The sequence below is a fragment of the Myodes glareolus genome, chromosome 22 (assembly GCF_982192425.1).
Source record: "Myodes glareolus chromosome 22, mMyoGla1.1, whole genome shotgun sequence".
Lineage (NCBI taxonomy): Eukaryota > Metazoa > Chordata > Mammalia > Rodentia > Cricetidae > Myodes > Myodes glareolus.
Genome location: NC_142047.1, coordinates 2,789,893 through 2,802,482, shown reverse-complemented (window position 1 = coordinate 2,802,482; position 12,590 = coordinate 2,789,893). Strand labels below are relative to the sequence as shown.

Below are 12,590 nucleotides of genomic sequence, written 5' to 3'. Positions count from 1 at the left end.
CATTAAAAATGAAAAATAAGTAAATAGGATGGAGCCGACATGGTGGCACATACCTTTAATCCCAGAGAGGGAAAAAGGCTCTGTGAGCTGAGGACAGCCTAAAGGGAGTTCCCCAACAAGTAGAGCTACATAACAGAAAACATACAAAATACTTAATAATAACTAAAAATGAGGTGGAAGCAACTGATGAAGACCCCTGATATCATCAATCTCTGGAAAACTCTTTTGTAGGCAGGGTGAGATAAATTATTTGCAGATCTGAGGAATTACAATCTGTTTGAGACAGGGGCTTATTCTGTAGCACAGCCGCCTCAGCCTCCTTGGGACTGCAGGAATGAACAGCCCAAGCTCACCTCAATTTGTATTCTAATGCTGCAAGATAATCCAATTAATTAAATGCACTGCTTCAGAGAGTAGAAAGTAAAAACAAAACAGAACAAAACCCAAAGCTTGGAAAGGTTCTTACCTATACCTGGATGGTCAGCCACAATGGTTACTCGGTACTCTTTACAGAACACCTGGTAGGCAGACATGTTCTTTTTTTTCGGCTAGTGCCACAAAGAAAACAGAATAGGGCAAAAGATGATTAGGACACAAGTTATATATTTTCTATATTCTTCAGCCACAAAAGAGTTATATTCTATGATTTTTCAGAAAATCTGTATTCAAGCCAATTCAGCAAGGGAAATACGAGATTCCTTCTCATATTTTATAACTCTCCCCTGAGGGTTATACTGTTGAATGGTCTTACCTGGAAAAGGACATTAAATATCTATCCAAACCTCCCACTTGAGGATGAAAAACAGCAAACAGAAACAGAGATTTGCTGAAGGTCACGCCTGAGTGGGTAGTGTTAGCCCCAGAAGGACTACGGAGCAGAGTGGCTACCACGGGCCAAGGAGACAGCAAAGCTTCCTCACAGAAAATGGAGCAGTATCACCCTATAAGGGTGTCCTAATAAAGATGTTTTCAAAGGGTCTTTTCTCAACAAAATACCTCAAGAAACAACAACAACAACAACAACAAACAAACAAACAAACAAAAAACCAAACAAAAAAGAAAGAAACAACAAAAAACCAAACCAAAGAACAGGTAAAAATAAATAAGCAGATAAAACCCTCTCACTTTCTTAATCTAGATGTTTCAAAATCTGATAATCCTAAAAGGTCTTTGTGGTCTTATAGTTAGTATAAGGATACAACCCAACAATACAAAGCCACTGGCAACTTGTTTGCCTTAAGAGTCTGACTTGTGACCAAAACCCAAGTAACAACACATCCCTTTGTGTCACTTCACAGAGCTGCTGGTTTGACCAGGAGAAGCCTGACTGTTTTCTTTACTACCTTGGTCACCAACACTCACCTGAGCTATAAATGGTGTGTTTGTTGTGAATCTATGCTGACCTATTTGCATGCCCGAAACGCACTTGAGAAGGAAAAAAAAAAGGTAACTTGTACAAGTCTGTACATTTCTAAATCTTTCTCTCCAGCAGAACCTATCTCACTGCTAAATATTGAAGATATTAGGCATAATCTGCACATGAAACTTTCACCTCATCTAGCCACTTTACAGGCCTTGCAACAGGCATTTTAACAATGTTGTCTCAAACATGGTTCGATACTGTTACTTTCCTCCTAGTCCCAAAGCTACTTAGAGCTTAACATAAACTACCTTCTTAAAATTAATCATAGTTTTTGGTCAATATCCAAATTCACACATGAAGGAAAAATTCCCCCTATTATAGAGAACTCTATTCATTATAAAGCAAACAAACTGGTATTTATCAAATAATTATACTGGGTATAATAGAATGAATGAGCTTGAATTCCAGATCTTACAGGAAGTTAAGAATATCCGGAGGGGGGAAGAGGATGGAAGAGGAAGAAGACGGGGGAGTGGGTGGGACACAACGTAGGAAACACATGAACTTTGTCTTTAAAGGTCCACCATCTTATACTCAGTTCTGCTACACGGTTGATCTTGAGTAAGCACACAAGAAATGGGTAGCTTTTCTGATATGTGGCAAAAAAGTTTAAACCAGGGTGGGGTGGCTCACATTTGTAATCCCAGGACTCAGTAAGCAGGTGGATTACAGAAGAGTTCTGGGCAAGCCCATTCCTTATTAGAGACCCATTCATTTATAAATATTTACTGAATATCCATCATGTACCAGATGCTGGGAATAATATAGCTAGGATTGAGATGCATAATCTAACAGAGAAGACATACATTTTTTTTGGGGGGGGCAGGGCAATGGTGGCCCCCAATTTGGGAGGCAGCTGAATCTCTTGGAGGTCAAGGTCTGTCTGGTCAACAAGGTAAATTCCAGGACAGTCAGGGCTGCAGAGAAACCCTGACCCAAAACAAACAAACAAACCAACATTTGTTAGAATAAAACACAGAAGTGGAAAGAAGGGTGGTTGTGGCATACCCTTTAATCCCAGCATGGAGGCAGAGGCAGATAGAGCTCTGAGTTGAGGTTAACCTGTTATACAGAGCGAGTTCCAGGACAGCCAGAACTACACTGAGAAACCCTGTCCTGAAAAACTAAAACAACAAAACCCCACTGAATCTGGAGGCCAACAGAGAGATCCTGACCAAACCAAACACCAGTTACACAAATGGTTTCATTTTCCCGAGTTTTAGCTTCTTTAAATAAAATGTAGATGGTTGAAGAGGTAGTGTGAGAGCCAAAATTACATCTTAAGTTTTAATTACTATGCCTGAGAGATCCAAAATAAAATAAAATAAAATCTCTGATCTGCTAAGTCCCTTGCTCAAGGACAGACAGTTCCTGAAATGCTATTGTTTATGGGAGAGAACAAGCCACACAACTTCACTCTTCTAAACAAGCTAGTTTGACCCATCTGTACTAGATTCACAGGCAGGAATATATCAGGATGTATGCTTGCTCCTGATTGGACCTGATGGGGAAAACAGTTATGGATTTTCCTTCCTAAACTGCTGTAAAATTATGACTCCAAGGCCATTTTCCAGGATCCTGGGTATGGATCTGGCCAGAGTGCATTCACCTGGCCAGTATTTAATTAAAGCTTGCTTCAAGGGGCTGGAGAGATGGCTCAGTGGTTAGAGCACTGGCTGCTGCTCCAGAGGACCCAGGTTCAATTCCCAGCACCCAAATGGCAGCTCAAACCCGTCTGTAACTCAGTTCCAGGGAATCTGACATCTTTACACCAATGCACATAAAAATGATTAAATAAAGTTTACTTCAAATTTGGCTCTGGTCTTATTCTCAATTAGTGGGATTAACAGTAGCCAGTGGTGGAGCACTGGCCTAGCATGCAAAGACACACCATTACTCAAAGGTGGAGTTAATCAAGTGTTCCAGACTCCAGCAAGTGCTTAATGTTTTTGTGCAAGTGCTTAATGATGATTTCCAAGATGCCCTCCAAGACTGTGCTCCCTGATGTACATGTCCTTTTGTGAACAAGGTATTGAATAGACACTGGCTCCTATATATTATATTACACAGCAGAGATTTTGCAGTCATAACTAAGGCATCTAATAAGCTGAATCTGAGTCAATCAAAAGGGAAGTTTTTCTGAATGAACCCTTAATTAAAAGAAACAAGACCAAGTTGGGTGTCTGATGGTATACACCTTTAATCCCAACACTCTGGAGGCAGGGGCTGGTGAACCTCTGTGAGCTCCAGGCCAGTCAGAGCTACTTAGTGAGAACTAGTCTTAAAAGAGCAAAACAACAAATGAGACAAACCCATAGTTACCACAAACTGAATCAAAGTTTGAATAAAGAGGTAAAAGACCGAAAAAGAACCAGCATGGTAATAAAAGGGGTGCAAGCAGTACTGACCGGTACAGGAACACACATGCACACTGATGGGACACAGCAGACAGCCCAGAAATAGTTACAGCAATGTGCTCAACTGATCTTTGACAAACAAGGCAACACAACAGAAAAGACAGTATTTTAAATGAACCACTAGATAATTACAAGCTGGGGGAGTGCGGGGCGTGGGGAGGTCACCACTACAACAAAACAAAAAACCCACACACAGACTTTATATCCTTCAAGAGAATTAATTAAAAAAATAGGCTTAAAGATAAACACAAAGCCAAAGACTAGCAAGATGGCTCAGGGGTGGGGGTTGGGCTTGTTGCCAAACCTGAGGACCTGAGCTTAATCCTGGGGCCCACATGATGGGAGGAAAGAACCAATTCCTGCAAGTAGTCTCCCCCACCTCACCCCCTCACTCCCCCCCAAAAAAAACAGTCGTGTAGAACTTCTGAAAAACCTCCGTGACCTGGGGTATTTTAGATAAGATGCCAAAGGCTTAAACCCCAGGGGAAAGAACTGATAAGGACTTCCTTAAAATAAAAAATTAATCTGGGTGTGGTGCTTGTCTCAACTTTTAAAAAAAAAAAAAAATCCACTGTCAAAATCCAAAAACTTCAATTTTTTTGCTTTGCAAAAGGCACTATTAGAAGAATGGAAGTCCACAGATTGCAAAAAGCACTTGCATAAGACCTATCTGATCAGGTACTGTTCTCCAAAGTGCACGAAGAACTCTAAAATCAACAAGTAAATATAAACTGGGTCAAAGAGGCTAAAAGACACCTCACTAGTAAAGATAAAAGGAACACAGATGAAAAAGGATCCACATCATGCTCTCAGAGAAACACGCGTTACACACTGAGACATTATCAGACCACTGACCATACAGGCGGCTCCTTCAAGGATGTGGAGTGGCAGCAGTTCTCAACTGGCAGATGTTTGAAATAATCTTCTTTTTGGATTTGGTAGAAGTGCTGAGACAATTTCAGGTGTTCAGAACTTTAGTAAGGATGGCCACCTACAAAGGAGGAAGCTGGGACACAAGAGCCCACAGACACTGAAGAACAAAGGAAATGCCTTTTCTTGAACACTTTAGAGGGGAGGAGGTGTCTAAACTTAGAGGGAGGAGTTTAAATTTAGCATAATAGTAAAGTCACAAGATTCTATTGTACTGCCCTGTTAGTGGTTGCTGCAGGCTAGGTTAGGGAGGGTACTAGATGAGAGTGGCTGGTCTCCTACAGAGGAATTGCTGTATGCAAGGGGGTGGGGGGGGTGTTTGAAGACTGTTAAGGTGGTTTTTTATAAACTAAATATGCCTCATCATACAGACCTTCACTCTCCTTTGTTATTTACCCACTGGAGCTGAGAGCATCTCTCCACATAAAACAGATGCACAGATGATATCTATAGAAGCTTTTGATCCACAACTGCCCAAACCTGAGAGCAACCCAGGCAGCCTGCATTTGGTGAACAAATGAACTGTGGTACAGAAAACAAAGTACAATTCAAGAGACAAGTTTTGAAAAAGGCAAAATATGGAGACAAAAAAAGGTGAGGTGAACAGGTGAACTGAGAATTCTAGGGTAAAAGTACTTTGTGATGCTATCGCAGCAGAGAGAATATTTTTCACATTCATAGAAGGGACAACACCGACAGCACAAACCTATGTGCACTATGAAGATACGCCAATCTGAGTTTGGATTCATCTATAACAAGTATACTGGTAGGGATGCTGATAGTAGAGGGGCAATGCACGGGTGGGACAGGGAATATATGGTATACGGCCACATTTTCTTCTCAATCTTGCTGTCATTCCAAAAAACTTTACTTATTTTGTTTTGTTTTCTGAGATTGGGTCTCACTAGGTACACAGCCTTGGATGGCCTGTAACTCACTATGTTGACCTGGCTGGCCTCAAACTTGCAGCATTCACCTGCCTCCTGAGGGCTGGAGGCACTAAGCTTTGCCCAAAATTTTAGAAATTTTGCTCTACAAAAGTAGTCTGAAAAGTTTCTTCCCAGGTGTGGTGACTGCTCACTTAGAAGGCTTAAGCAAGAGTATTCCTAGTTCAAGGCCATCCTGGGCTACTGAAGAAAACTATCTCAAAGAACTTAAGAGTAAAAACCATTAATTGACTTCAGTCTTATGAAATTCCAAGAACAGAACCTAGGCTTCCACTCTACAGAACACAGGGATGCTGGTTTAAATCACTATGTTTGTGATAGTCTACAAGTTATGTTGCGGTCGTAATCAAATAGTTCTTCTCATTCCCTCTGTATATTTAAAAGTAGAAGCAGTGGCACCCAGGGAGCCAATACAAACTTTTTAAAAGTAGAAACTGTGGTGGGGGGAGGACTGAGTGAAAATGTTTGACCTACTCGACACAAAACAAGGGAAGCCAAGGACTAACAAAGTTTTCATTTAAATAGTAAAGGTCACTTGCCAAGGTATTACAGACCTTTATTCTCAGCATTTGGGAGACAAAGGCAGACAGATTTCTTGAGTACAGGCCAGCCTGATCTAGTACTGAGTTCCAGGTCACCAGAACTACATAGTGAGACTGTCTGGAAAGTAAATCTACAAACACTCCCTTATTCTGACCAGGCAAACAATCAGGAAGGCTAACAGCACACCTTCCTCTTCCTCAGCTCCTCCAAGTCCAACCCCCAATCTCATTCCAAGCTCTGCAGCAGAGCACCACTGCAGCCCCTCCTCTAGTAGAGCACATAGATCCTCTCCTCCTAGCCCCTCTCCACTCACTCTTTCATCCCAGTTCCCAACTCCAGCAGACACTCCCTGGGAACCAATCCACAAGCCACTCTGACCAGGGAAACAAGTAGGCTAACTGCAGATCTTACGTCTTTCTTCATCTATCCCTGCAAGGCTCACCCCCAGCTTTGAAGTAGACCCCATTCCTAGGGGACTAAGCAGACCCTGGTGGAACACCCCATTTTCCTCATTCCTGTGGAACGTTCCTAGCCCCTCCCAATTCCTGTCAGCTCCTAATATTCAAAAACATAGTTTACATAAAATCCCTAGTTCCCACACCTTTCAGGACCCTAGAAAAATTTCCAATCAGACAACACAGTCACCACACACTCCTAAGAACCAGGAAGAAAATAGAAACCAAGGAACTAAATACCCAGCCAAAATGTACAAGACCAGATGCCAGCACCTAGAATTACAATCTTCCCAAACCCAGATGCCTAGATGCCTGTGTAAAAACAACCAACAACAGCCAGGAAGGTAAGTCTCCTGAGAGCCCAGGAATGCTACCACAGCAGGCCCTGAATATTCCCATATAGCTGAAACACAAGAAAAAGACCTTAAAACAGCCTTTATGAATGACAGAGGTCTTTAAAAGAAATCTATGAAAGAACAAACAGTGAAAAGAAATAAATAAAACAGTTCAAGACCTGAAAGTAGAAACATAATAAAGAAAATCCAAACTGAGGAAATTCTGGAAATGAAAAATTTAGGATCTGAACAGGAACTACAGAGGCAAGCCTCACCAACATAACAAAAGACAAAGAAGAATCTCAGGCATAAAAGACACAATAGAAGAAATATCAGCCGGGCGGTGGTGGTGCACGCCTTTAATCCCAGCACTCGGGAGGCAGAGGCAGGTGGATCTCTGTGAGTTCGAGGCCAGCCTGGTCTACAAGAGCTAGTTCCAGGACAGGCTCCAAAGCTACAGAGAAACCCTGTCTCGAAAAAACAAAAACAAAAACAAACAAACAAACAAAAAGAAGAAATATCAAAGAAAATGTTAAATCCTAAAAACAGAAAATCTGGGACACTATGAAACCAAATCTAAGAATAACAGGAATAGAGGAAGAAAAACCCTGGGCCAAAGGCCTGGAAAATATTTTCAATAAAATCATTTCCCTAACATAAAAAAGGAGATAACAATAAGAAGCTTACAGAACATCAAATAGATTAGAACAGAAAAGAAAGTCCCCCCCCATTACCTAATAATCAAAGCACTAAATATACAGAACAAAGAATACTAAAAGTTGCAATGATAGAAGATCAATGATAAAACGCACACAGACTTACGGGAATTACACCTGAGTTCTCAATGAAGACTCTAAAAGCCTGGACAGATATGCTACATACTCTAAGAGACTGCAGACGCCAGACCAGCAAAACTTTCAATCACAATAGATGGAAGAAATAAGATATTCCAGGATAGAAACAAATTTAAGCAGTAACTATTCCAGCTCTAAAGGTGGCACTAGAATGAAAACTCCAACATAAAGAGGTTAACCACACCCAAGAAAACACCGGGAATAATTAGTCCTAGACCAGCAAACCAGCAAATTAAAAGAGAGGAAGTGTAACGTCCACCACCCTCCATTTCCCCTCCCCCGAAAGTAACAGGAATCAACAAATACTCTTCATTGATAGCTCTCAAAATCAATGGTCTCAATTCCCCAATAAAAAGACACAGACTAAAAGAATGGATGAGAAAACAGGATCCATCCTGCTGCATACAAGATAGGGTTTTGCTATAGCTTTGGAGCCTGTCCTGGAACTAGCTCTTGTAGATCAGGCTGGCCTCGAAATCACAGAATCCGCCTGCCTCTGCCTCCTGAGTACTGGGATTAAAGGAGTGTGCCACCACTGCTTGACTAAGAAAAACAACTTAACATGAAGGATAGCCATCACTTCAGGGTAAAAGGAAGGAAAAAGATATTCCAAGCAAATAGACCTAAGAAGCAAGCTGGTATAGCCATTTTAATATCTGACAAAATAAGACTTCAAACCAAAAATAATTAGAAGAGATAGGGAAGGACACTACATACTCAAAGGAAAAATTCACCAAGAGGACACTGCAATTCTTAACACCTATGCACCAAACACAAGGGGGCATTGTAGTGGTTTAAAAGAAAATGGCCCCCAAAGGGAGTGACACTATTAAGAGGTATAGTTTTGTTGGAGTAGATACAGCCTTGCTGGAGGAAATGTGTCACTGTGGAGGTGGGTTTTGATGTCTCCTATGCTCAAGTCACTCCCAGTGAGACAGTCTACTTCCTGCTGCTTGCATATCAACTTGTAGCAGCTCCAGTTCCAGCACCATGTCTGCTTGCATGCTGCCATGCTCCCACCATAATGATAATGAACTAAATGTCTGAAACTGTAGGCTACCACTGTTTGGGTCCAGGCTTCACCCCAGCCCCTGGCATTCCTATGTCTGGGGAGTCTGAAATGTTAGGGTGGAACTTTCCATTCCAGACTCCACCTCCGAGAAAGGACGTCTAACAGTGGTCCCTCCCCAGAGAGGGTCAAGACCACTCCCACAGGCTATTTAAACTGCCCCCCAGAGACCTAACACATGGTCTTCTTGGTCTTCTTTTCCCCTCTCTGTGGTTTCCTGGTTTTCCTGGAAGGCCACCTGGGAGTGCTGGCATCCATTAAACCTGGGCTTTCCCTAATTCGGTTTGATTTGGTCTGATTTGGATTATTGCATTGGCAGAGAGGTTTATCAGGGCCATAAAATCTTTTCATCCACCTGAAATTAAATGTTTTCCTTTATAAGAGCTGCCATGGTCATGGTGTCTATTTACAGCAATATAAACTCTAAATAAGACAGGCACCCAAGTTAATAAAAAAAAAAAAACCACTATTACAAATCACATATTGACCCTACACACTGATGGTAGAACACTTTAATATCTGACTCTTACCAACAGATAAGTCATCTGGTCAAAAACTGGACAAAGAAATGCTAGACCTAACTAATGTTATAAATCAAATGGTCTTAACATATTTACAGAATATTTCACCCAAACATAAAAGAATATACGTTCTTTCATCACCACATAAAACCTTCTTCAATACTGACCATATACTTGGACATAAAACAAGACTCAACAGATGCAACAAAATTGAAATAACAACCTACATCTTATCTGACCACCATGGATGAAAGCTAAGTATCAACAACAGAAACAACAGAAAGGTTACAAACTCATAGGAATTGAACAACTCACTATTGAACAAAAAATATGTCAAGGCAGAAATTAAGAAAGAAATGAATAAAAGCAGGAGGTGGCAGGTCATGCCTTTAATTCTAGAACTCAGGAGGCAGAGCCACACAGATCTCTGTGAGTTCGAGGCAACTCTGGTCTACAGAGCAAGTTCTAGGACAGCCAGTGCTGTTAAACAGAGAAACCCTGTTTTGAAAAACCAAAGAAAAGATGAAAGAGAGAAAGAAATGAAAGAGTGTCTAGAATTGAATGAAAATATAACACACATTTATGGGAGACAATGAAAGTAGTTCTAAGAGGCAAGATCATAGCACTATGCCTACATAAAAAAATTGGAGAGATCTCACACTAACAACTTAACAACACACCTAAAAGCTCTAGAGTAAAAAGAAGAAATCATATCCAAAAGGAGTAGGTAGCAAGAAATAATCAACTCAGGGATGAAATCAATTAAATAGAAACAAACAAAAACAATATAAAGAATCAATAAAACAAAAAGTTATTTTTTTGAAAAAAATTGACAAACCACTATCCAAATTAACTAAAAGTCAGAAAGAGAATATTCAAATTAACAAAATCAGAAATGAGAGGGAGGCCAAAAACAGACACTGAGGAAATTCAGAGAATCATAAGAACATACTTTAAAAATCTGTACTCTACCAACTTTAAAATCTAACAGAAATGGCTAACTTTGTTGATACATAATACCTACCAAAGTTAAATTGAGATAAAAAATTAATTTACTGAAACAGAAGCCATCATTAAGCCCCCACAAAAGCCTACAGTTAGATGGCTTTAGGATAGAATTCTACCATACTTTCAAAGAATTCATGCCAATATTCCTCAAATTATCTACCATATAACATACTGAAAGAAGAAAACATATGATCATCTCATTAGACGCAGAAAAGGTCTTTGACAAAATCCAACAGTTCATAAAAAAAAATTCCTGGAGATATTAGGGATATACCTAAACATAATAAGGGCAGTTTGCAGTAAACTCATAGCCAACATTAACTGAAATGGAGAGAAGGTAATTCCACTAAAATCAGGAACAAGACAAGTTTGTCCATACTTTGCATACCTATACAAAATAAAACTTCAAGTCTTAGCTAGGGCAATAAGACAATTGAAGGAGATCAGGGGATTACAAATTGGAAAGGAAGAAGCCAAAGTTTCTTTATAGGTAGATAATATGATAGTATACAAAAGCACCTACAAATTTCACCAGGAAACTCCTATAGCTGATAAACACATTCAGTGAGACCGCTGGATACATGATTAAGTCAAAAAATCAGTAGTCTTATATACAAATGATAAATGGACCGAGAAAGAAGTCAGAGAAATAAGACCTTTCACAATACCCTCCAATAATATAAAATATCTTGGGGGTAACTCTAACCAAGCAAGTAATAGACTTGTATGATAAAAAATTTAATGTCTTAGAAGAAAGAAATTGAAGAAGATATCAAAAGGTGGAAAGATCTCCCATGTTCATAGATTGATAGGATTAATATAGTAAAAATGGCCATCCTACCAAAAGCAATCTATAAATTTAATGCAACCTCCATCAATATTCCAACATAATTCTTTACAGATTTTGAAAGGCCAATTTTCAGCTTCATATGGGAACATGCACACACACAAAAACCAGAAAAAACACAACAATTCCAAATGATAAAAGAACTGTGAGAGGTATCAGTATCCCCAAGTTCAAGTTGTACTACAAAGCTATAGTGATTACACAGTATGGTACTGGCACAAAGAAACATTGATCAATGGAATCAAATTGAAGACCCAGACAAAAATCCTTGGACACCTGATATTTGATAAAGAAGCCATAAACACACACTGGAAAAAGAAAGCATCTTCAACAAATGGTGCTAGTCAACTGGACAGCTACATGCAAAAGAATCCAAATAGAAGCATACTTATCATTCTGTATAAAATGCAACTCCAATGTATCAAAGACCTCAACATAAAACTAGGTACACTGAACCTGATAGAAGAGAAAGTAGGGGCCTTGAATGCATTGGCACAGAAGACTTTCTGAACAGAACACAGATAACACAGGTACTAAGATCAACAGCTATTCAAGTGGGACTTAATGAAACTGAGACCAATAGGGGGCTAATATCCAAAATATATTAAGAACTCAAAATAAAAAGTATCAAGAAAACAAATAACCCAATTAAAAAATAGAGCACACACCTTAACAGATTCTCAAGAGAGGAAACACAAATGGCTGAGAAACACTTCAAGAAATATTCAACATCCTTAGTCATCAGGAAAATGCAAATAAAAGCTACTTTTATATTTCATCTCAACCTGTCAGAATGGTGAAGATCAATAAAAGAAGTGAAAGTTCATGCTGGTGAAGATATGGAGTAAGGGGAAAATCATCCATTTGGTGGGAGTGCAAACTAGTACAGCCATGATGAAAGCCAATGTGGTGGTTCTTTAGGAAGATGGGAATTGATTTACCTCAAGTTTTAGCTATACACCACCCAAAGAACATTTCATTTTACCATAGAGATATTTGTTCAACCGTGTTCATTGTGGCTCTATTCATAATATCCAGAAACAGGAAACAATCCGGATGTCCCTCAATAGAAGAATGGATAAAGAAAATGTGGTCCATTTACACAATGGAGTATTATCAGTCATTAAAAATATCACATCATGAAATTCACAGATAAATGGATGGAACTAGAAAAAAAAATCATTCTGCATGAGGTGTCTCAGACCCAGAAAAATAAATATTGTACATGTTTACTCATATGT

General features: G+C 39.6%; 1 protein-coding gene across 8 annotated transcripts in view; it reads right to left on the bottom strand.

The window, feature by feature from the left end:
• Positions 1-12,590, bottom strand: part of Hmgxb4 (HMG-box containing 4) — a 39,372-nt gene that overhangs the window by 11,085 nt on the left and 15,697 nt on the right. For 7 of the 8 annotated variants that reach the window (XM_085682115.2, XM_085682116.2, XM_085682113.2 and 4 more), the window contains one exon: positions 467-548. In XM_085682115.2, coding sequence (XP_085538241.2) covers positions 467-548 — 82 coding nt within the window. Of the gene's footprint in view, positions 1-466; positions 549-4,695; positions 4,843-12,590 lie in introns of those variants that run through there. The other variant, XM_048438247.3, reaches the window with a different exon arrangement.